This window comes from Papilio polytes, unplaced genomic scaffold (assembly GCF_000836215.1).
Source record: "Papilio polytes unplaced genomic scaffold, Ppol_1.0 DF822733.1, whole genome shotgun sequence".
In the NCBI taxonomy this organism is placed as follows: Eukaryota; Metazoa; Arthropoda; class Insecta; order Lepidoptera; family Papilionidae; genus Papilio; species Papilio polytes.
The window spans coordinates 2,230,545-2,256,286 of record NW_013526471.1 but is presented as its reverse complement, the minus strand read 5'-3'; the positions used below and the strand labels follow the sequence as shown (position 1 = coordinate 2,256,286).

At 33.9% G+C, this 25,742-nt stretch overlaps 1 protein-coding gene and 4 non-coding genes across 5 annotated transcripts; 3 read left to right on the top strand and 2 right to left on the bottom strand.

Moving 5' to 3' along the window:
• Window positions 1-2,546: 2,546 nt before the first annotated feature.
• LOC106105716 (spondin-1-like) lies at window positions 2,547-7,506 on the top strand. The gene is made up of 7 exons (XM_013286143.1): window positions 2,547-2,805; window positions 4,439-4,650; window positions 5,022-5,126; window positions 5,201-5,380; window positions 5,670-5,926; window positions 6,791-6,942; window positions 7,273-7,506. Exons 1-7 carry the CDS (start codon window positions 2,637-2,639, stop codon window positions 7,464-7,466), a joined length of 1,269 nt encoding a protein of 422 aa, XP_013141597.1. The 5' UTR covers window positions 2,547-2,636; the 3' UTR covers window positions 7,467-7,506.
• A 3,410-nt stretch (window positions 7,507-10,916) lies between these two features.
• Window positions 10,917-10,988, bottom strand: Trnae-cuc. The gene has a single exon. It is a non-coding gene; the product is annotated as a tRNA-Glu (tRNA).
• Window positions 10,989-16,545: 5,557 nt separating this feature from the next.
• Window positions 16,546-16,617, top strand: Trnae-cuc. Its single transcript has one exon. It is a non-coding gene; the product is annotated as a tRNA-Glu (tRNA).
• A 3,106-nt stretch (window positions 16,618-19,723) lies between these two features.
• Trnae-cuc lies at window positions 19,724-19,795 on the bottom strand. The gene has a single exon. It is a non-coding gene; the product is annotated as a tRNA-Glu (tRNA).
• Window positions 19,796-24,273: 4,478 nt separating this feature from the next.
• On the top strand, window positions 24,274-24,345 carry Trnae-cuc. The gene has a single exon. It is a non-coding gene; the product is annotated as a tRNA-Glu (tRNA).
• The last annotated feature ends 1,397 nt before the right edge of the window (window positions 24,346-25,742 follow it).

Here is a 25,742-nt window from a genome sequence, read left to right as displayed (position 1 = left end):
GTAACCACGATTTCTTACGACGACCAACACTCCTTTTTCCGGAAACTTTTCCCATCAAGATGAGTTGGAGGAGATCATATCTGTCATGCCTGAGCACGTGGCCGAGATACGATACTTTTCTCATCTTGATGGTCTGCAAAAGTTCCCTTTTTACCCATCCTTCTATACGGATCCATCCATCTAAACTTTCGTATTTATAATATTAGTAAGAAGTAATATTATTTAAAATTATTTTAAAATTATGTAACAAAAACACATTTACAGGTCACATACGTTGTAAGAAATACATGAAATATATCACTTAAGTTGTAGTCTTTCAATATAAGTATGTTCTGGAGAAGTTATAACGATGCCACTTGATGTATTAGGTTCGAAAAGTAGTTGATAACAGAGCTCTAGTCGCGTATTACATTCTGAAATTGTAACAGTTTACGAGCTGAGATAACTTGTGTTCAAAGTTAGTATCTATACTAAAGAGGAATGTTTTTTTTATTTGTAATAAAAAACTTAGTAACGTCTGCACTGATTTTAAAAATTAATTTACTGTTAAAAAGCTTATTTATATTTAAGTCAAGTAGACTTAATTATGGAGCAATAAACAAGAAATAGAATAGACTTAATTATGGATAGATTTTTTTAGCGCAACCGCTAGTGTTAATATAATTCGGAAACCAACGTTGTTTGTTATTGATTTTTGATCTGTTTTTTATGTGATAAAAATATTAGAATATTGTTTTTAAGCCATTTTTTTCTGCTCACAAAATTTCACAATTTACGTCATAAATAATAACAGATATGCCACTTTAAGGACAACTTTGGTAACTTCTGCTCCCTCGAGTGAAGTTCAAGTTATCCAAATTTATAGAGGCACTAGAAAACTTATGCTTACAAACGTTTCTATTGTTTAAGCAATTTTCGCTATTATAAAACAATTTTATAATGTAAAATCTAGGAAATTAAAAAAAAAAAACTTATTATGTGTTCTTACTGATTGTTCTACTTTATGACAAACTAGCTGTCACCCGCGACTACGTCCGCGTGGAATTAAAAAGAAACAAAAGTGAGGCCTGTGGGTTCTTCCAGAGTATCTTCTACGTCGATGCAAAATTTCATCCAGATCCGTTCAGCTGTTTAAGCTACAAACTCTAACAAACATCCATATATCCATCTAAACTTTCGCATTTATAACATTAGCAAAATAAGTAGGTAAGACTGTAAGATATTTGTCTAATCTAAAAATCTCTTTGCAGTATAATGGTTTGAATTTAACGCACCAAAACTAAGCTATATGTTTCAAAGGGTAATTAAAGTGAGCAAAACTGTAGGTAGCTTGTCTGAAGATAACGCGTTGCTTCGCGCACCCCTTGCAAACTGCGGATTTAACGTAAGCCGTCTTAAACAGAGATATGCATTTCTAACAGTTCCCCTATGTTCTTATTTACCTTTGATGTTGCCTTTGTCTGCTAAATTTATTTAATACTTATTATTTGTAACCTAATAAGTGCATGATTTAATAATCTTTTACAAATAGCCTATATCGCACAATAGCTTTTTATTTATATCTAGCTTTGTTATTTATTTATTTATTTATTTATTTATTTAAAGCCACTCAGAACATGTGCTGATCTTCCGTGGCCATTGAAGATAGATGGCACTAACTAATACATTTTATTATAATGTACGAGCTGTTGCCCGCGACTTCGTCCGCGTGGTATTAGAAAATATACGAACAATGTAAATTACAAAAAACTACGTATCCCTCGGCAACCGGACATGTCTCGGGGATGAAGCTTATCTCATGTGTATTCCAGACTTTGTTTTTTAACTGTGCCAAATTTCATTAAAATATGTTGAACCGTTGCAGAATAATCATGTAAACATTGAAAAACTAAATTAATGAATCCCACGGGAACCGTTACTTATCCCGGGATAAAAAGTAGCCTATGTGTTCTTCCAGACTATGCTCTAAACCTGTGACAAATTTCATGGAGATCCGTTCAGCCGTTTAGGCTACAAACGCTAAGAAACATCCATCCATCTAAACTTTCGCATTTATAATATTGGTAAGAAGTAAGATTAGTAAGATTACATATAACAAACTCCTCCTCCATTACAAAATAAAATAACATTGTCACAATATAATTTTGACATATGCAATTGAGAATTTGACACATGTAAACCACAAAATAATATTTTAGTGCGCATTGGCAGTAATCACAAGTTAAATACAAACAGGGTACAGGGTATGATGAAGAAAAAGTTTATAGTAAAAGAATTTTTAAAATCCGTGTAGTAGTTTTTGAGTTCATTCTTTACATACAAAAATCCGATAGAGATAGAGTAATAGTAAAGGAGAAATGATACATTCGTTAAATGTCGTTTTTTTTTAATTATTTAAGAACATTGTAAGTACGATCATTTTATTACAACCAAACTTCTCACTAAATGCAAGAATCGTCACCAAAGGTTTATTTCTGTCCGGACAGCGAAGAGATCTCAAAATAGAAAAGTCATCTCTCGAACTCAGTATACGCATGTTCGTCGCGGACGTTACCGGTGAAAGTTACAAATTGTTTAATTCAAAAATAAAAATTACCCAATAAATTAACACTAGATCAATACGTGTGACATACACCATGGCTCGAATACAAATGGCGGCCATGTTTATTTTTTTTACCGCGTGTTACGCTTGTGACGTCGATATGGCAGTTTACAAAGTGACAGTACGAATGTTGTGGAGTGAAGAGACATTCCCAAAGGATTATCCGTTACAACGTCCAAAAGCACAATGGTCACCGGTGTTTGGTTAGTAATTTTTATGGCATATTTATAAACTTAACGCTTTTGAACGCGATCTCCCTGCTAGGTTTGCATAGCTATTGTTTTTTATATCATAAGGTGGCAAACGAGCAAGCGGCCACCTGAATTCGCCATGAGGCGAAGTGACCGATACCCATAGACATCCGCAATTGCAGATGCGTTGCCTACCCTTGATCAGCGGAGGAGAAGACGCACATAAAGAGGACACTTCCCCCTGTACCGTCAAATCCACGTTCCCTTCCCATCCTTTTCGTATACGAAAAAGGGTGGGAAGGAAAAAGGACTAAAGTAGGGCCTCCGGCACCGCACTCATCAGACGAAGCGCGGAATTGCTTCCACTTCACGCCTGTTTTCTCTGTGGTCGTGGTATTGCACCGGGCCGACCCATTCGTCTGAAGATGTTAAAGCGGGCTCTACCACTGTTTAATTCTACCAGATGTGACAATCGTAAATAGAAAAATTAAATCATTTTAGTAAAAACAGCATCAAAATTACCATAATTATTTTAACATGGAATATAATTGAATGACAAAAAACATATATAGTTACCTTTTCTTTGTTTTTCTGTAATATTTAAGTAGGTCTAAATAATAATAAAGTGTAAGCAATTAGTCGTAACTTCAACAACAAGAATCGTTTGATAACATCAATGCCTTTTAAGGGACGTGGAATAAATACGCGCTTATCTCGAGCAAGTGAAACCGTGAAATGTCACTTAAGTACAGATAAGACTTACTTTGTTTTCGCTGAAACGCCTTCTGAAAAGGTCAAGTGTATACATTTACTATCACAAATTACTTCTTATTATAAGGAAATAAAAGATATATTGAGAAATTACCTTCATATTTTTGCTAAAAATCTTACTAACCTTACTAATATTATAAATGCGAAAGTTTGGATAGATGGATGTTTGTTAGAGTTTGAAGCCTAAACTACTGAACGTATCTCTATGAAATTTTGCATAGATGTAGAATAATCTGGAAGAACACAAACACCACTAATTAAGTTTTTTAATTTAAAATCTCTCGGCGGAATTCGCGTGCAAAAGCTAGTACCACATAAATGAATGTTTTAAAATTTACTTTTAAAAATCAACGTAGATTCAGTTTATCAGGTGATATTAAAATTGTACAACTGCTTTATATGAATTTCTAATAGAAATCTCAAGTAAGATTCGAGGCTGATCATTTGCATTTCTCGATCCAGTGAACCTGGATCCAATGGTCTGTGAAACATTGTAGTAAAGTATAAAAAAGGTCGAGACCACGTTATCATATTTTTACATGATAGTTAGTGATGTTTTTTTCATTTTTTTTAAAACGCACGATAAAATATCTCGCTTCATAATTAATTGAATGAGATTTATTCAAAACGGTTAGTATAAAGGCATATTTATTAATATTGCAAAAGTTGTGGATCATGAAGTACGAAGACAACAAACGAAACAAATGAAAACAATCTATCATTGAAAAATATGTACCATATAATCGAGAATTTCAAATGACATGAGAATTGAATACAAACACTGTTCCCATCTCTATTTTGTCAAGTAAATAAACAGGGATGGCAATATTGACGTACGAGTAACTAACAAAACTCAATTTAATTTACATTTCAGGTCAGTCTCACAACAAATCCTATATATTATTCCGTGTTGGAGAGGTAGCGAGGTCTTCAGTTAGAAACTTTGCTCAGTATGGAAAACTGGATACTTTGATACTAGAAGGTGAAGAGGATCCAAGAGTATACGATCAGTTTTCAACTCCCGCACTTGGAAGAGGAACTGGGGAGACAGAAAATTTGGTATTTGTTGACACTGAGCATAACGAGGTAAATTACTATTGATAGATTTATTTCAATCTTACTAATATTATAAATGCGAAAGTTTAGATGGATGGATATTTCTTAAAGTTTGTAGCCAAAACGGCTGAACGGATTTCGTTAAAATTTGGTACAAATGTAGAGTATAGTCTGGAAGAACACAAACGCTTACTATTTTTTAATTCCAAGCGGACGTAGTCGCGGGTGAAATCTAAAGCTTTACATACTTTCATTTGCTAATTAAAAGACTATTCACAATGAAAAGGCAACAAAGGAAATCTAACAGAACAAGTAACGTAACGTTTAGTGCAAAATGGATTTAATTACATAGATACTAAGTAATATAATCCTAAATTCAATTATCTAAATTTTGTCCGCAGATATCTATGATCAGTAAAATCATACCATCACCGGATTGGTTCATCGGTGTCGATAGTCTGGATTTATGCGTCGATTCATCCTGGGTTGACCAAATTGTACTGGAAGTGGGTATCAAAATGTATTTCATTACACATCTAACATATTTCAAAAATGAAGCTGTAAATATTCATGTTCACAGCTGGAGCCTTTAGATGCAGGAGCAGCCAGCGGTCTCACTTTCACAGCTCCTCGTTGGGAGAATTCACCACCAGAAGCCGTATCGAAACATAAACCACGACAACCTAATCATCCAGCTTCTGGTTTTTATTATCCAAATAAAAAGGAATTACCACCCATAGCTAAAGTTGAATTTACAAAGGTACAAATTGTTAAGAGCGCATACCTTCGACTAAACTGTTTAATCTCGCTTTGATTCCTATGTGCTTATGGTACGCACACTACTCGATTTTTAGTTGTGCAACCAAGCAATTGAATTGGCTGCGAAACAATCGACATTCGCAAAACAGTTGTGCGATAATTTAGTAAAAGGTATTCGCTCGCTCTAATACTTCACTTGAATTCGTTTAAGCAAGAATTTCAAGAAAATACCGTAAATGACATACATGATTTTAAACTTGCCGAAATACTAAATTTGTTTAAATTTCCAGGTAAAAGAATATTCATCTAAAGAAGTTAATGATTTAGCAAGAAAGGAGTTATTGAATAATCTGCATTTGAAAGATAAATTAAAAGGTTTACCGAAAAGGAAATCATTGAAGAATTATCAGACAACTGAATTAAATCAAGAACTAACAACAAGGAATAATTTTAATCAATTAGTTGAATTAGAAGAGGAACCTTTTGGTACTCCAAGACCTAATTTGCCAGATAACAAAGTCGAGGTTATCACTAATGCTCCCTCCACGTAAGTAATTTAGAAAACCCGCTTTTAAAACAGGTCATATCATCATCAACTCACCCTTATCCCTACGTAGGGTCGGCACAGTAAGTGCTACTCTTCCAAACATTTCTATCAGCCGTCATATCTGAATCCACTCCCTTCTTAAGCATATCCTCTTTCACACAATCCATCCATACTTTCTTCGGTCTTCCTCTACCTTCGTAACCATCCACATCCTTCTGTTAAAACAATTCAAATAATAGGATTTAAAAAAAGCCAACGCATGACCAAGATAAAACAAAACTTTCTCTCTTTTCGATAAACAATTGGTGTACAGGATTTTTTTTAAGTGGGTAATGCGTTATTGCATACCACCACGCCCTAAGAGGGGAAAGGCGCGGAGGTTATGTTGGGCTCTCTCCCGATAAACGGGAGCCTACCAACTAAAACCCCACTGTCTCCTTCGTTTCACCGAACACCGGGGCGTAGGCACACTAAAGTATTCAAGCCATTTTAACCGAAATTTGACCACAAAGTTATCAGTTGCATCATTTCATTTTATAAAAACCAATATCAAGGAATTATTTTTGGACAAAAATTTTAATAATATCCATTTCGGTGTTTTGCATCAGGGAGTATAAAAAAACAAAAGCGAACCACTACACTGTCAATATTTAATCAAAACAACGTGCGTGTTTTTGTGAATATGCAAAACATTTTGATTTATTTACGGGACATGCGATATTGCAATTGGAAATATGCTTATCAAAGTCCCAAAAAGTAAATTTTTTTCTAGCTATAGCTATATAGTTAGTAGTATACTTCTATAGAACAAAAAAAAGTATAACATCCACTTAAAATAAAACAACTTGTATTTGTTTAAAACAGAACTATAAAAATGGACGAAGAGTTCGATAGTGACCTAAAGAATATGGACGATGTTGTACTCGCGGTTGCAAACGGCAATCGACTCGGACTTGGCAAGCGACTACCCAGGCACTTCAGATCACGACTACATCACGCTGTTAATAGAGTTCAACGTAAGTATAACTAACCAACATAAAAGAAAGCATATCAGCAGCTACAATCAGTTAATAATACACAAGGAATTATTTAGAGCGGGCGCATACCTTTGACGAGACAATCGCACAACTGCTAAGTCGCTCTTTAATTCCTATGAGCTTTTGTTGAGGTGCTCACACTACTTGATTTTTAGTTGTGCAACTAAACAGTTGCATTGGCTACGAAACATTCGACAATCGCTCTAAAACTTATTTACTTACGAACATGATTCTTGATCGATGTAAATGCAAAAAGATTTTTGTTAAGATTAAATATCTTTCATTCCTATTTTATTTTACATGGTTCAGCTGATGATTGCCTGGTATCAGAATGGGGTAGCTGGACTCCTTGCTCGGCTACATGCGGCTTTGGGGACCAGTTCCGAACACGACGAGTTATTCGAGAGAAGCGCGGAGACGGTCGTAACTGTCCCACGTTGACTGACAGAAAGCATTGCGGTAATATCAACTCTTGTGCACACATCGATTACTTTGAATGGTGATAGGAATTAAGTACTTGTATTAGATTTTATAATAAACTTTTGTGACCCATAAAACTTTGTTTAATTTTTAAATCCTATGTGTTTTTGTCTACTATTGAGATCTTAATCTTACTAATATTATAAATTATAAAGCTTAGATGAATGGACGCTTTATAGACTTTTTAGCCTAAACTGATGAACGAATTTCGATTAAATTTGGCATAGACGTAGATTTTAGAAGAACACGTAGGCTATTATTTTGTTAATTCCACGTAACGGAGTCGCGGGTGAAAGCTGTTGATTAAAAAAAATGATTATTTTTAAAAGGATCAGTCTATCATACCTTCATAAAGGAAAGAATATGAAAGAAAAATTAATTTGCCAGAGAAGGGTCACATAGAAATATCCTCTTTCTGTGCGTCCTTTACTCTGTCGAAGTAGGCAAAGCATTTATGGATTTCTATGGGCAGCGGTCACTCCTTATTACAGTGAATACAGATTGTAGCTATAAATTTACCTATGAAATTATTATTTACTCTAACGCATATTGCAAACATACATACCTAGCAATGTTAGTGAAGTTTTGAGATAACATTTTCCATTTGACACAGCCTCAGGCTAGAGGGGAGACATGGGCATGCGGGTGTGAGAGGAAGTGGGGAGAGTTGGGCGACGTGTCGACGATTACGAGGGTAATTCAATGTGGTGCGGTGCGGTGTCATAGCCGCGGGCCGCGGACGAGACCATAAATCCCATTAGCTCCCTGGTGACAGATTACCGGAAAATTACACGTCGAAGCAATTACTAATACTCAGATGTACAGTATGGTCTGTTATGATATATGATAGTGTTTGTTTAGTATTTATAACAGAAATCAAACTAGAAAAATATATACAGGATGATTCTTAACGTACGGATTTTATGGAGTTAAAGACCACAATACCTATAGTTTAGCGCAAAGTATGTTGCCCAATTTCGAGGCCTACCTTCACATAGCCGTTGATACGTCCGTTAAGAATCCTGTATATTAAAGTACTTGCTTAAATATACAACTTACTTACAATACGCTTGATTACTAAGAGCGCGGGCACACCTTTGACTAAACCATCGCACAATTGTTTAGTCTCGCTTTTACTTCTATGAGCTTATAAGGCGGTGTACACACTACTCGATTTTTAGTTATGCAACTAAACAGATGAATTGGCTGCGAAACAATCGACAATCGCACAACTGTAGTACGATATTTTAGTCAAAGGTGAGCACCTGCTCATAAGATATGTTTAATGTTATGAGTTTATAAGAGCTATAAAACATTTCCTAATAAGATGTCTTGGTTTTACTACAACTGTCATAACTAATGTGTTGTTTGAAACTATTTTTTTATAGTTTAGTAATATTTCATCATTTTTCTTTAGCCAAGACTATCCAAACAACTTACAGCGACATTTATAGAAATTGTATTTCCTGTATATGATTTAAAACATTTTATTTGTAGTCTACGAAACGCAGCGTATATGCTAAACGTTGTCGGCTCAGACTGCTTGTTAAATTTACACGGCGCGGAATATTGCAAGTTAATATGATTTCGACGTGTTATGCCGCGTTGCCGCCGGCGCGGGGTAACGTCGACGTATTCCAAATAGAGTTATTCCGGCATTTGCACGTTCCCCTTGAATTGAACTTAGGTAATATATTCCGATCGTAAATTGTTTTGCGTTAAAATATTTTTTTAATATATCTTCATTTTGATATAACATAGAATATTTGACTTGTATTAGTGTTCACTAAATTTGATGTGAAAATGTTTTGAAGTAGACATTAATTTTAAATTAAATTTAGCTACTTGACACAAGACCAATACCACACTTTATTATTCAAAAGCCACTAAAGGCCTTCCTTTATGTAGATTAAGTATGACATCGACACTAAGGGTTTGCTTAATACGGTTATCAACAATTAGTTCAAAACGTAAAAAAAATATATTTTCCATTAACAATATTTTACTTTTCTCTATTTTGCTTCTCTTATTAAACGATTTTAAAACTGTTGATAGTTTTAGTTAAATTCTCTCCCAATATCCCGGCCTTCATAAATTGTACGCTCCGTCCGGATAATGGGAAAGCCTTGCAAAACTAGTTCCTTCTAAAGTCATAAGAGAGAAACTGCAATATAGCCTCTAACTTAACTCAAACTTAAATTGTATGAATTTAGCTTAGATTCATACTTGGAAATTGTACGAAAGAATTATTTATTTCATTTATTATGAGATTTGAGAATTTCTTCAAACAGGTTGATTAGAAAATTTATAATTTTTGTGTTTAAAAATTCTATACTCTAATTATCTTAAGATTGAAAAATCAGTAATTTACTGGAAGAATATTTCTTAATTAAGCTTGGAACAAAACCCCAGTCTAGAAAATTATAAGAAAACCTGAGACCTAGTTCCACAAATGCCATTAAAAATTACGAAAACGAAGTAACTTTTGTATATTATTTGAATGGGGAAAAGTCATTCAAAATCTCTAATTAGCCATTCGAAGTCGACTTTATTAATTGGTACAGAATTTTCAATTCAACTCCGAGATATTTCTCGAGTTTTAACCTACTTAACTGCAAATGACAGAATAAATAAATTCGCCTCGAAATTATCAAGTTTTAATTAAATAACATTCTGGAGTAACTGATAATTTGATGTAACAAATGTTGTTGCATTTGAAAACCTTACTTATGACTTTGGTTATTTGTTCATGTATACTGTGACATTTTTGTAAGTATTTACTACTAGCTGTTGCCAGAGACTTCGTTCGCGTGGTATTAGAAAACATACGAACTATATAAAAAACCAAAAAGCTACGTATCCCACGGGAACCGGACATTTATCTCATGTGTACTCCAGACTTTGCTTTATATCTGTGGCAAATTTCAATAAGATATGTTGAACCGTTACAGAATGATCGACTAAACATTAAAAAACTAAATTAATGAATCCCACGGGAACCGTAACTATTCCCAGGATAAGAAGTAGCCTATGTGTTCTTCCAGACTATACTCTATATCTGTGACAAATTTCATGGAGATTCGTTCTGCCGTTTAGGCTACAAACGCTAACAAACATCCATCCATCTAAACTTTCGCATTTATAATATTAGTATGATTTATACCATGTTTGAGGCGTTCAGCGTCTGTAACAATTCGTAAGTTTATTTCAGGTGTAAGATAAAACGATTTCACGAAACACGATCTTTAAGACGTAGCTTTGTAATTATTTATAGATGAGTCCATTCACCTTCCTTTCATCTGGCCTAGTTTCGTTTTTTAAATTCCTGTCTAATTTTGTATCGAAAGTTACAGTATACAAAAAAATAGAAGCCCAAAATCAAAATGTACAAGATTTCCAAATTAATTACGATAAGTCTAATAAGAGTTTTATAATCCATATAGATACTAAATTTAGGAAAAAGAAAAAAAGTATTCCGGTACCGGGAATCGAACCCGAGCCTCCTGGGTGAGAGCCAGGTATCCTAGCCACTAGACCATACCGGATTGTATCAACACAGTTGAATTTTATCCTTAAATGCTGCATAAAGTCGATAAATTAAAAGCAATCCTTAGTATACTAATACTACATCTAGACAAACACATAGTCATCATTCAAAAACGATAAGCTTTTCTGCATTATAATCCTATTTCGTATACCTATAAGATATTTTTATAAAGAGTCAACGTTAACTTGAACCGACTGCTTCTAATCAAAAAATGAAATGAAATAAAAACATGAAGTCGGCTTAGCAAGTGAGAATTAAGTGGCCCTCTCCATTAAGTGGTCGTTAACACTCGGCTTATAAATACTTAAGTTAATTCGAACTTATTTGACTACTTTTTAACTAATAAAAAATCAACAGTGCTTCTTAAATAATATAAAGGAATTTTGACTTTTAATAAACATGGTTTTGTAAAGATTTTTTGAAAAAATCTACAGCAGGAAGGTACTCATTAGAAAAAAATAATAAAGCTACTTATTAATTCAAGCGCCAATAGCCCAATGGTTTGGGGTACGGACTACCGATCTTGCGGTCGAGGGTTCGAATCCCGCCATTCGAGTATTGTCGTGAAGCATATCGTAGCACAAGCCTAGAGCTTAGTTGGAACGGTTAAAGGAAATATTAGTAAATTAACAAAAATCTACTAATACTTTTTCATAAAAAATACAAGAGTTAGTATATGTATATAGCATATACTCGACGATCGACTAATCTAATGTTTTCATTGATATTCCCAGTTTTCCCAGCTTTCCCAGTTCTCTACCTACTCCTTTATTGAATCCACACACATCATTGGCTTTAGAACAACTCGAGCGACAAGCAAATAAATAAGTTAAACACCAGCCCCTTAAGGACTTTGCTCTGATCAAAGGCCCTTTGGAAGCCGTTTAATGAACTGAATATAAATACGTAAAGAGGCACGATTAAAATTACCAATAAACCTACTAAGACCTTATTAGAAAATCTCTTTCGAAAAAATCTTAATTCAAACATACATACCCACTTTCGCCCGTGACTCTATCCGCGTGGAATTGAAAAAGACAAAAATAAGTGACCTATGTGTTCTTCCAGACTATAATAATAATAATAATAAAATCATGTGAAATGTATTATATATAAAAATAAGAGAATAAAGATATGTTAAAATAATAATAATAATAAATTCGTTTATTTGAAAAATACATTTACAAAAGGTTTAAACAGTTGTTGGAGCATCCTTTTAAGTATAAAATACCTGTGACAGGATACTCCGTTCTTCCATAACATAAATTACACTTAATACTTTAAATAACACTTCAACCATACAATTAAACAATTTAGTAAAAATAAATTAACAAATCATGTGGGTAGAAGTGTTCAGTGGTTCAGTGAGTCATTATAGGTGTTCGGTGACTATGCACTACATGTGTGCCAAATTTCCGTTTGGAACGATTCCTGCCGCCGAGTTCCGTCATCAGATGTCACGACAGACCGCCAGGTACCATCCTCACCATGTTAATTGGCTGGCATTCCACAACCGTGCGGTTTTCGCGGAACTTTCTGCCCCGCACAGCCGCGTTGTGGAACGGTCTGTCCTCGGCGGTATTTCCAGACCAATACGACTTAGGGTCCTTCAAGAATCGAGCCTACGATTTCCTCAAAGGCCGGCAACGCATCTGTAGTTCCCCTGGTGTTGCGGATGTCCATGGGCGTCGTTGACCACCTTCTCATATAAAAAAAATAAAAAAGTAGTTTCGGTGGCAAACTCAAACAAACATCTATATCTATCCATTCAAAATCATTTATAATACTAGTAAGGTAACATAACATGGGTTAAACAAAGAAATATCTAAACGACTGAACTTGAGTACAGCAAAACTATTAGTTACGTTCTATTAAACATTGTCTTCGACGTCGTTTTTTAACAAAAAAGCCTTCAAAGGGGCAAAATATAGTTATGTTTGCAAAAAAGGATATAATGTTAAGGCTGGGCCATCTGGAAATCGAAACAAAATTCAATCCATTTCATGAGCAAATAAATCGCGAGATGTGCTGCGACTATTGACTTCAATATTTTCTTATCGGATAACTTCGTGCTCTTTTCGATTTATCACGATGTAGTGAAGAATTCTCACGCTTCCGAACGACTTTTTTCTTTGTACAATTCTATTTGATAAGAATAAAAACGGCAGTGGCTCACTTGACTTTTAATCTGCAGGTTTTGGGTTCTCCTGCCATGTACCAATTGTTTTTCGCTGAAAGAAAAACTTACGATGCAACTTGCACAAATCGGCGAAGAAATTTAAAATGTGTGAAGTCGACCATAACTATGCCTTAGTCACTCTTAAATTAGGGTAAGCTGAGTCCCTTAGTGAGGACTTATAGTGAGCTAATATAATAAACATACTAAATAACCCATTTTTCAAGTCTTTGTCCTAAAGGAGGTTGGAACAGATTAAAAAATGTCGCAAAAGTAGAGTAACTTTTGCATTTCGACTGACCATAGAGATCTCAAAAACTTGCTATGATTCTCTATCTTCTTCAGTAATTCCTTTAAATTCACAACAGTTGATTTGCTTAATTTCTATCTTCTTACATTCTTAAGCTACGAATAAATCTAGTTAACGTAAACTTAAGTTAAAATACGGATACGAAACCTTTATTTAAGCTCAGAATTACCTTTGCATTAACCCAACTATTCACTGACTCGACGAAACTGGATCAAAGTATTAGACGACACCTTTGTCCCTGAAATAACATTTTACATATCAATTTGAGTATAATAGTCAGTTTATTACGCAGATAATAAATTACTACAATTAATTAAATCTATTACTGGCTTTGTGAATCCGTCCACTCGAAATAAAAAAAGTAGATAGCCTAAGAGCACTTCCAGGCTATTTTCTACATCTGTGTCCAATTTTGTCGTAATCTGTTGAGCCGTCTAGTCTTTTCTAACATCCATCTATCTAAACTTTCACATTTAGTTGTAGTTTTACTAAGATTCTGATACTGTGGTATAAAATCCTTAATAAGTAAATAAGTAAGCAAAGCTGGGTGTGACCATAGATTTAAAACAGGTTATAAAACTATGCAATGTATTTTTAAAATAAACAAAGGAAGCATTTTACGATGAGACAGAGCGTGTTTATGGTGGGTAGGATTAGGCGACGCGACGACCCCTCATTCCGACTGTGGACGTGAGAAAATTGGCAATATCCTCTCCCAAAGAACCTATACGTAGTTTGTCTACAGTGCTACATATCTGGCACACCAGCTGGTAATGATAGCTTTAAACATGAAATATAAACAATCACAAAGGCCACAATTTATATTAACATAATTTAAATAAGACTAGTTCATCTAAATCTTTCAGTTCCATACCACGACCACACAGGAAACAGGCGTGAAGTAAAAGCAATTCCGCGTTTCGTCTGATGAGTGTGGTGCCGGAGGCCAAATTTTAGTCACTTTCCCTTTCCACCCTTTTTTAAGAGGATAGGATGGGAAGGTAAAGTGGATTTAACGGTGGAAGACACGCATAGGAAGGGGAAATGTCTTCCTTATGTGCGTCTCCTCCTCCATCAATTAAGGGTAGGCAATGCATCTGCAATTGCGGATGGTGATTTATGGGCAGCGGTCGCTTTCCAATTCGGTGGATTCAGGTGGCCGCTTGCTCGTTTGCCACATTATATTACAAGAATCTAAAAAGTAATTTTAGCCAAGAAGAACACAGGCTACTTAATATTTTTAAACGAGTCCGGATAAAGTCGCTGTTAGAAGTTCGTTTTAATATTAGTTAATAAAAATTTCACGCAACACAATTACAAAAACTCTCTTAAATATGACTGACAAAAACATTTTTATTGAGACAGCTTTAACCCTGGGGATATAAAGTTTCGACAATGTGAGTTTGTGAAAATTCACACATCAACCTTCTGAAATTACATAATTGTACATTTTTGTTAACCTTTAAAAAGGGTCATAAAGCAGTCCATAGTACATCATATCAACAGAAATTTATCCATGAGTTTTTACTGCAAAAACAATTCTAAAATTATTTGTTATCCCGCTCATTTGCTTTGAAAAGATAGAGAGAGGGCAAAGAGAGTGGATAATAGTAATAGTTTTTAAACAGTTAATCATCTCAAAAACACGTTACAACTTAAATACATTTGAACCAAAAATACAAACAAAAAAAGTACAAATCAACTGTTAACAATCAAACTTAATGACAAATAAAATTACAGAGAAAAAAAAATTATATTCATCCATATGTTCTAACGAGATTACTACGATTTGTCGTAAACCATTTACTCTTTTAAGTATAATATTTTTTTTAAGTTAGATAAAAGAAAAAATATAACTCACAACGCTTTTCATCTTCGTTTCCAATTTTAAAATTAAAAACGTGTTAGACTTAAACGTTGCATTTTGCGCCTTTTGTGTCCGGAGCTCGAAATTAATCTGCGCAAATGGAGAATCGTTTGCTGTAACTTTTCACGTCACGTGCGAAATATTTTTTACATGCTGTCACTGCGAGAGAGAATTTTAAACAAATTTTTTCATTAACTCAACTAATGAAAAAAATTTTTTTGTTGATGTCACATTTTTTTATCGTAATTATCAAAAGATATGTTACGTTTTATACTTCTGTAATACAAAACTTTTTGAAACAGAACCCTATAGAGCAACTGTACTTTATATGTGAATGATTTTTACCTGTATAAATAGATGGGCTTAGCTAAAAGACTGGTAACGACATGACAAGACATGCCGTTTTGATTATCTTCATTATAGCGCTGACGGCAACGATTTGTAGCAGTGGTTGGTATTAGGACTAATAAAAGAGATAGAATTAACTGTCACAAACAGGGACGTTTATTGTTAACCTATCCATTTATATAGATCAGTGATTTAATCATTGCACTGCCTGTCTCTCTTTGATTCCTATAAACTTATATGGAGATACACGACTCGATTTTTAGTTGTGCAGCTAAGGGATTTAGTAGTTTTTTTTTCATAATGAAATTTTCGCAAATACTCTCATGAATAAAGTGAGCTTAAAATATTGTACTCTTTGCTCCGTCCACGTATGGGCGTATACATTTGTTTTTAAATGACGTTGGCATTTTTGGTGCGGAAAAGTTGTATTTTTTTCGGTGCATTGGATTGCTGCCAGCGTTATCACGAGTAAAAACGCCGGCCGCCGCAGATGTTGTTAATTTGCATCTGAATTGTGAGAGGTTGAAAATCTGCAAATACACTGGAGCCTGCAGTGATATGATAGACTTTTGATATAGACCAGTTTTAGAGATTCTCATCCTTTGTTCTTGTAGACCTTTTTATTTTACGACTTAGGGTCCTTCCAGAAGTAAGTATCACCTTCTTAAAGACCGGCAACGCCTCAGCAGTTCCTTTGGTAGCACTGATGTCTGTGGGCGTCAAAGATCACCTTTGTGTTTCGAAGACTCCAGTTCAGTTTTCTGTAATGATGGCGCTAGTACCGATCGGTGTAATTGTATTTCAAAATTGTTCCCTTCAAGTAGTGAAGTACATTTTTGTCTTCTACACATCAATCCGGTATGGTCTAGTGGCTAGGATACCTGGCTCTCACCCAGGAGGCTCGGGTTCGATTCCCGGTACCGGAATACTTTTTGTTATTTATTTAAACTTTAGTAAATTATTTTCAAGATTGTTTTTCGTTATTTTATTAAAATGAATATTTAATTTTGACAAAAACAACTGTTTTGGATACTCCAAGTTCATTGATGCGGAAAACAACAACAAAGTCGTTTGTTAGAGTAATGGCTGCCATATTTTTCATGTAAAAGCGTTTAATCCCAAACAAAACAACGATAGACGAAAAAAAATTGGCCTTTGGCAACCAGGATAGAGTTAACTGAGGATTTGGATGCAATATGATGCTATATAAAATGACATAGACTCTAACATTGAAAAACACTATCAAAATTACTAACTAATCCATTAAATAATATCCTCCTCTTTGATGTCTGTTAAATAGAATTTACTTCTGAATTTCAACCAGAGCATATATATTTAAAAAGTCTTATATAAAAAATACTCGTTCATAATATAACACTCATTTTAATTCAATAAATACCATTATTTTTCTTACGTAAGACCTTGCAAGCATTGCCAAGTCCTAACTCTGCTAGACCAGACTATATTTTTAAAACTATCAAGAGCCGAGGCGGACTATCTAACTTTTCGTCTCGACTGGAATAAATCACTGTCAGGGAATCGATTACTGAACGTGCGCTTTATCGCCGCAACAAATCGTTCGCGAGACCGAATCTAATCAACTGAATAATTGAACGGCTGTAGAAGGAAAACTTCAGCGACTGCCTAACGAGTAGTAAGAGGAAATAATATCATATTAATCTTATTATAATAAAGCGTAAACACTCACTTCTTTGTTGCCTAAGATGTCAGCAATTTTAGCATATTTAAAATAATTTTTTTTTAATAAAAAGACCTACACTTACGTCACGCTTTAGGCTATATATTTTCACGCCATTAAACTTAGAGGGTAAATTTTTTGGATATAAACCCTAATGTGGGAGACCATAAACTACGAGCTGCCAACATAAAGGAAGCAAGGTTGTTATCGTAACGGTAATTATTATCATATGGCAAAGGCCTTTGTTGTAACTTGTGTATTTGAATTTTGACATTTGCTATAGAGAACTTGACATATGTCAACAATAATATAACTTTTTTATAATTTTATACGGATAAAGCCGCACGTAAACAGCTAGTATCTTACTAATATTAGAAATGCGACAGTTTGGATGGATGTTTGTTAAAGTTAGCCTAACCTGCTAAATATTTGGCACAATGTAAAACATAGTCTGAAAGAACACATTTTTAGTGTGTTTTTTTTAATTCCCCCTGAACGGAGTCTCGGGTGAATGCTACGTCATAAAGTTGATATCCATGTGTTAAAATTAAAAGATATCCTGTCGAGTTTATAGCCGTCTTAATTTGAAAATATATTAAACGTGTTTGTACGGTCTGACAAAGCCAGGGTTTTACTTTATTAACACTATTCAGTTCAGTATTTTCTTACAATAAAGTTCTTTGCTGAATATTTAAATCTCTAAAAGATCAAAACATATTTTGTTCTTAACTTACACATTCACGGTAAGGTTCGAAATGGTCTTGGGTCCTAGGTTTCCATGTCGTTACGGTACATCAGACACCGTCCCTTATTGTGTGGTAAAGTGCCGAGGTTTCCGGTGAGTTATAAGAAGAACCCGGAACCCTCTCCTATTGCACTAGAATCTGGCCACCTGGGAGTTTGCGATTCCCCAACCGATACCATAAAAACAGTTCTGAAACACTCTTACAAAACTTTAAAACTAAATTATTTATGGTTTTTATTGCTTTTTTAAGCCATTCTTTTACTAAATTACCTGAATGCAACAATGTCACGAAAACTTCGCTTGTTGATTTATTTCCTGACGGTGATTGATTGAGTGTGCGTTCAACTCGGAACTTTCTATAAGGCGGTCATTTTAACTTTCATTTACATTTTTCAATCGATTTGTAGCAGTAACTGTGGTGGTGTGGTTTTTTATCGAATTACTGGTGTTAGTAATAACAAGAATCTCCTTAATATTTATTTAGTTCAAATAAGTTTTTGTTTGATTATCTCGTGCTAAAACTTTTCCAATTTTACTATGATAATGTAGTTATTTCACCAATTAATTTAAGAATTTTCAAGTATTGACACTTCTTTTTTATACGTTTTATTTTTTATATAATGTCCTGATAATCGATTTAAAATCTCATATCTAAGTATATCTGTGGCGTTAACATTTGTTACGGTGATAATACGTTGGCTAACTTCCAAGATTTGGATAAAACCAATTTTTCCCCTGGCAAGCAAAAATGCTGACGTCATTTAAACATATATGAATGTGATCCCACACGACCAGCCTGTAGGCAACCATCCAGATATACAGGTGTCCAGGATGCTTGAAAAATTTCATAGAACAATTTGTTAGCCTCTCATTTAACTTTTCCGTTTCGGACACCCTGTACCTTTATCCGTTCTGATTTGAACAATAATATTGCAGAATTCAGAATACCTTTGCATAATTAGTAAAGAATTTAAGTAGTAACTAGAAACTTCTTAACAATTATACGAGAACTATTAACAATTGTTCTTAACACTTAGTTAATAACCTGCTTTTCGCGAATCAGTCCGCGTGGCATTTAAAAAAAAAATCAAAAGTTAGCCTATGTGTACATCCAAATTATCCTCTACATCTATTCCAAATTTCATCGAGAGAGAGAGAAAGATCCTTTCAGTAGATTACGCTATAAACTCTAACAAACATCCATCAATCTAAACTGTCGCATTTATAAAATTAGTAAGATTTTGAAACATTGATAATCTATGAATATCCTTTAATCTTTTAATATTAAGGAATTCTATACGATATTATTAAGGAGCACATTTTTCTTAGCAGCATATTCGGAACGAGAAAACTGCGCACCATTATTAAAATGCAGTGATATATGCTTGAGATGTCGCCATATTAAATATTTCATTATCTTTAGTAATCGTTTAAAGTTATATTAAAATTTCATAAAAGATCTAGTTCTTTTCTACTACACTAGCCTTTCTTTATTACTAACTATAAAAAAGATAATTACTAGTAATAGTAGTAGTAATGAACTATTAATAAAATAATTTCATTTGGATTTTAAGTCTGACAAAAATTATTCCGGTACCGGGAATCGAACCCGAGCCTCCTGGGTGAGAGCCAGGTATCCTAGCCACTAGACCATACCGGATTTATTTGCTGCAGCCAAATAACTATTTTAGTAAGTCATAGATTATAATATCGTAATTTTAAATACAACTAAATCTTTTGAGATCTTTTTGTAACAAAGTTCCAAATCAGTTGTTTCTATTTAGTTTAAAAAAAGCCTAGAAAAATTGCAATAAAACATTGAAAACAATGGTTCTAGGCTAGTTTTAACAGTGTCAACTGACTGTTACATTAAATCTAACATCAACCCATCTGTGACAGCGAAATAAAAGTAGATAGTGAATCTATTGACCGCAGTCGATGTGCTCTCTCTCAAATAATTGTGACCCTAATAAATCGCACTTGCTAACCCTTACCCTAACAAAACTAGCGGACAACATTGTACTTTCTGGAACTTCCGCAGGTGAACATTACCTTTTATTGCTTGCGTAGATCTATCTATTACTTTTTATTATATTTTTTGGTACACTCATATGTTAGTAAGTAATGCATCTATACATTCGAAGACGTAATGTAAAATAAATGAGAATGCAAAAGAGACGAGAAATTACAAAAAAAAATCGTAAATTATCACCAGAATGTAACCGAAATCTAGTCTTCTTTCCCTTACCATTTCGTATAAGAAAAGGATTTATTGGTATTTAATACCGAAGATATTCCAATAGCTCATATTTTGATCAAGAAATATCCATTAAATTAAATTATTATGGATGACTTAATTTGAGACTATGGTTCGTGTCAACTTGTTGTTTTAGGAACAATAATATGACAAATAGACGAAAGGTAACCAATAAAACTCCTGTAATAAAGAAAATTGATATTATCAATAATGATAGAGTACACGAAATTCAAACTTAATTAAAATAATTGTAATTGTTGAAACTACTCAAATTATAACAAAACGTTCTATGGTTGAAATTTAGTATACCAGTGTAATGAACGAAGGTAGACGAACATTACAAATTTTAAAACATAAAATGAATTTGGAAGAAATTAGTAAGAAAATTGTAAATTGTATAAAACCATCGCTTATCGTCGAATATTGCTATGGAATATTCAGATATCGTATAAATGGACCAACTTTATCACCCATAGATAGAAAAATGAAGATATTTGGTATTATAATAACTCAAATATTTATAGCCAGTGTCATTATTCTTGGTATTGTACCAAAAGTTCTCTTTATAATCCAGAATAAAATGAATATGGGGAAATTTATTCGAGAAATACCGTGGGTAGTTTGTAGTTTTCATTACGCGGTGTACAATATCATGCTGATGTGGCAAAGTGAAAATAATTTGAAGATTCTAGAAAATCTTGCTAATATCGATATATCTTTACATGCAAGTATGAACAGAGACTACTATCAGACGTCACAGAAGGAATGCAAAAAACTGATTCATGGATTTTTCTTATTTTGCATTTTGATGACTACCACAGTTTACGTTTGCGAAGAAGAAATTAATTTCTCCTTTATACCTTATTTATTCCTGTACTTTGAAAGAAAAATAGGAATAGTAGTACTTTGTGAATTTTTACATCTTCTGAGACATAGGATGTTGTTGATAAGGAATTATTTAAAGAAGTTTATGATAATTCAAAAACAACACACAACTTCCAAAAGTCTTCTTAAAAAGGAACTAGAAGGTAATATTAATTTTATCGGAACAGCTTCAATTGCAAATAATAAAATATCAGATTTAGCAAATGTATATAAAGATGTGGGAGACGTTTGTAATATTATAAACAATGTTTTCAACTTCTTTATAACAACATCTGTAATATCTGCATTCGTGTTTATTATCTCATTCTTCTGGGCATCCTTAAACTATATGAAGTTTACAGGAGTTGAAAAAACAGCATTAACTATGATAAAAATATTGACTTGGAGTTTTGCTGAGTTACTTTCTGTGTACACTATATCTTATTATTGCGACAGAAATGTGCAAGTTAAAGATGATATTGTGATGATTTTAAACAAGATGGTAATCGACGATAAACTTCCGAAGGTAATGAGAAGCCAAGCTAAAGTGTTTGTGGAGATAGCTGATATCTGGCCGATGTCTATAAAAGCTTACAATATGTTTGAAATAAACAAAAATCTAATACTCAAGTTTATTGGTATCTGCACATCTTACCTTATCGTAGTCATTCAAGTCGATGAATTTGTACAAGATTAATAAATAATGAAAAAAACTACGATATTAGGAATAAATGTTTAGTATAAAACTGCACAGAAAGTGTTAATAAATATTAAGATTTTTGATTTATACGCAGCAAATAACAGATAATTATTTTGATATTAAAAAGTAGATAGAAAATGCTTGACCTGAATTCACAACACATCAGAAACCTTCAATTACAAACTCGTATTTGAAAGGAGAACCCCGCATAAATACCTTTTCAAACCTCAAGAGACCAATTCAAGCATAACAAACTACTAGCATCAGCGTATGACGAATATTTGTAAAGAATAAAAATATCTCTCACATCTTTTCGTTTTTTTATTTAGAGGGTTGCAGATTATAAAACTCAATAAAATGCCTATACACACTAGATAACTCCAAAAATGACTTATAAGTATCATTTATTTAAAACTAGCTTTCGCCCGCCACTCTATCCGCGTGGAATAAAAAAAAAACAAAAGTAAGTAGCCTCTGTGTTCTTTTAGACTATTCTTTACATATATACCAAATTTCAATAAGATCCGTTCAGCAGTTTAGGGTACAAACTCTAACAAACATCCATCGATCCATTTTAACTTCCGCATTTATAATATTATTATGATTTAAAAAGATATCCCATCGATCATCAGCCTTCCACTACCACCCCTAGAACATGGCTAGCGACACCCCTACACACAGATCTACGATTTCAAAAATACACTTCAAACATATCCTCAATGTTGTCCAGTAAGGGATTCCCGCATGTGGAGGACATAGTTTGAAATTTATGACGGTCACGTTTATTTTACAGCCTCCCAAACGTTTCCACTCACTGATTCGGAATCAACATTTTTTGGCATTCAATCGCATTTTGGTAACATTAGAATACTTATGTTTTCGCATTATAGTTCGTGAAAATTGGGGTGTTTCCCGTTGGGTCCATCGACCTATTGGGATTGGGACCCAACAATTGTTGAACGATCCGTGGGTCGATCAGTCCAACGGGAAACCACCCGAAGATTGGTGAGTAGTGATTGAAGAGTTATGACAAGCAGTTAACTTTACTGCAGGACCTGTTATTAAATAACTCTAAGAATCAATTTATTTGAGGATTAACAAATTCCGATGCGTTTTAAATTTAAACGTAAACATGGCTTTGAAAAAGATAATCAATAACAGTCGGCAAGTTTTTCTCGAGCTGATAAATTGTTGTTGGAGGGTGATCTCTAATGTAGCGGAAAATTTAAAAATTCCGATCTTTTAGAAAGAAAACTCCGTCTTTTTTCCACTTTTGTTCAAATTAAAATTAAATGCGATGAATTTTAACATAAAATATTTAAGTAGTACATTTATTTCTGCTGATATTCTGTTACAGTCGTTAAAGCTAAATAATCCTTTCTATACCTTAACACAACGCAGTAAAGTCGAAATTTAATAAGCAACTATCCCCGGTCGTCGTTCTTTCAGCATAGTTTTTGAGAAAGTTCTCAGCTATAATATATGGAGCGGTTATTGCGGGCAGTGAATTTGTTTATGCATCCTCTAGGAAGTTGGAATGGCCCATAAAGATCTACCGGTTGACTAAAGAGTGCCCCGAATAAGCATTCCACGCATCTATAAAATGTAAATCATACTAATATTATAAATGCGAAAGTTTAGATAGATGGATGTTTGTTAGAGTTTGTAGCCTAAACGGCTGAACGGATCTCGATGAAATTTGCTATAGACGTAGAGGATAATCTGAAAGAACATGTAGGCTGCTTACTTTTGTTTCTTTTTATTCAACGCCGACGAAGTCGCAGGCGAAAGTTAGTCAGAAATAATACTAGTTCAAATATTAACATTATAAATTGGCGCCTTTTAGTGATCCATTTTAGTAAGAAAACTTAGCCAGCAAAAGCCAAAATCTCTAATGCTTTTTCCACACGGGTAGAACAGTAGGCAAAGCAATTATGCGAACTTACATTCAAAACAGTACACCTTCCTGTTTACGATTAGTAACATTATCATACTGTCTTCCTGTACTACTTAGCTATTATGCCCGCCTGTGAAAGTATTAGCCCCCAGTATTGGTAAACAATTTGTATTCAGGGAGCTTTTGAGTTGCCGCGAGATCAAAAGCTGCGGCTGCGTCTGCAACACAGATGTGCGCGGTCTTATTGCGAGCTTTGCTTGTTGATAATGTTCAACATATTTCGTACTATTTAAGCTTACTTTAGATTAAATTAATATATTAAAGAACCATAACAATACGATCATGTTAAGAAATCTCTACCTAAATTAGTGTTCAAATTAGTTTTTAATTATTACTTGCTTTTTGATTGTTACATATGAATCCGGTATGGTCTAGTGGCTAGGATACCTGGCTCTCACCCAGGAGGCTCGGGTTCGATTCCCGGTACCGGAATACTTTTTTCTTTTTACATATTGCATTCGGTTCGCTTTTGTTGTTGTGATGATGATGATGTTATGAAGATACTTCGCATTCTCTAAATTATTTAACTAAAAAATTGAATCATGTTATTCAAAAACATTACTTGTTTTATTAACCCCATTTGGTACAGTATGTTGAATTTGTTTTAAAGAAATCGAGTACTCTACAAATAAATATTCCTTTACATTTTTTCCCAATAATAAAACACACGAATAAGATGAAATAAAATATTGGATTCAACAATTTCAGCGTATCTCGTGGATTTATTTGCGTAAGAAATGGATTGAATATTGTTTCAATATACAGATGGTCCAATATCAACGCGTACTTCAGTATTTTATAAGCAACATAGACATATTTCTACGCGGCACTTACCCCCTCGGAGATTTCGATATCATTCGGAGACACGAGTCGAATACGTATCGTTTCTAAATCGAGTTTACTCTCGCCGTTTTGTCTTACAAAATTTCGATAGTAGCACGTATGATACACATTGTCATCTTTTAAATTCTCTTCAATATTACAGATAACTAGCATTCGCCCGCGACTTCGTCTGCGTGGAATAAAAATTAAAGCCTATCTATGTGTTCTTCCGGACTACAATTTACATCTTTACCAAATTTCATCGAGATCCGTTCACCCGTTTAGGCTTCAAACTATAACAAACATCCATCCATCTAAACTCTCGCATTTATAATATTAGTATGAAGTATGATAGTTAATATACAAGGTCACCAGTTTTAACACTCTGAACGCCATATGCTATGCCAGTCGCCAGAAGATTCTAATGTACCAAGCTATTGTTGGTTAAGACTTAACACCAAGTAGTGAGAGTATTAAATAGCTATATCGTTACACTAATTTTAATAAAAAAATCCTTATTCTCAAAACATTATTTTAGTTATAATTTTAGGGAGTATAAAAATTCTTTGCTTAATATCCGAGTAAACAACGACGCGCCATACTTGTGGAAATATTAAAAAACTTCTACAAGACAGGGGCAGAAATTTTGCAAATTTAAACGCAGAATGGGATTCGTTTCGTTCTAAACTCAAATGTAAGCCAGAAGCTTCTTTTTTAAAAAGATTGGCCAAAAAACTCATTATCTATGCTATTACTACTACTACTGTAAAGCGTAAACAGATACTTTGTTGCCAAAAATGTCAACATGTTTTTGAATAATTCTTTTTTTAATAAAAAGCCCTACACTTGCGTCACGCTTTAGTTTAGTTACTGAAATAAAAAAAACAACTTTAAACCTTGTCTTCATTTCATCTGTTAAGCAATTCGTATTAACAGCCAATTTTTTGGATACATCCAACATTTCGCTTAAAGTTCATCACCAGCTCACTATACGTCCCCACCGAGGG

Excerpts from the sequence above, each read along its gene's own strand:
- LOC106105716 (XM_013286143.1), top strand. The coding sequence starts at position 2,637 with ATGGCTCGAATACAAATGGCGGCCATGTTTATTTTTTTTACCGCGTGT. Across the intron at positions 5,127-5,200 it reads TTGACCAAATTGTACTGGAA|CTGGAGCCTTTAGATGCAGG; the intron begins GTGGGTATCAAA and ends TCATGTTCACAG. Across the intron at positions 5,927-6,790 it reads ATCACTAATGCTCCCTCCAC|AACTATAAAAATGGACGAAG; the intron begins GTAAGTAATTTA and ends TGTTTAAAACAG.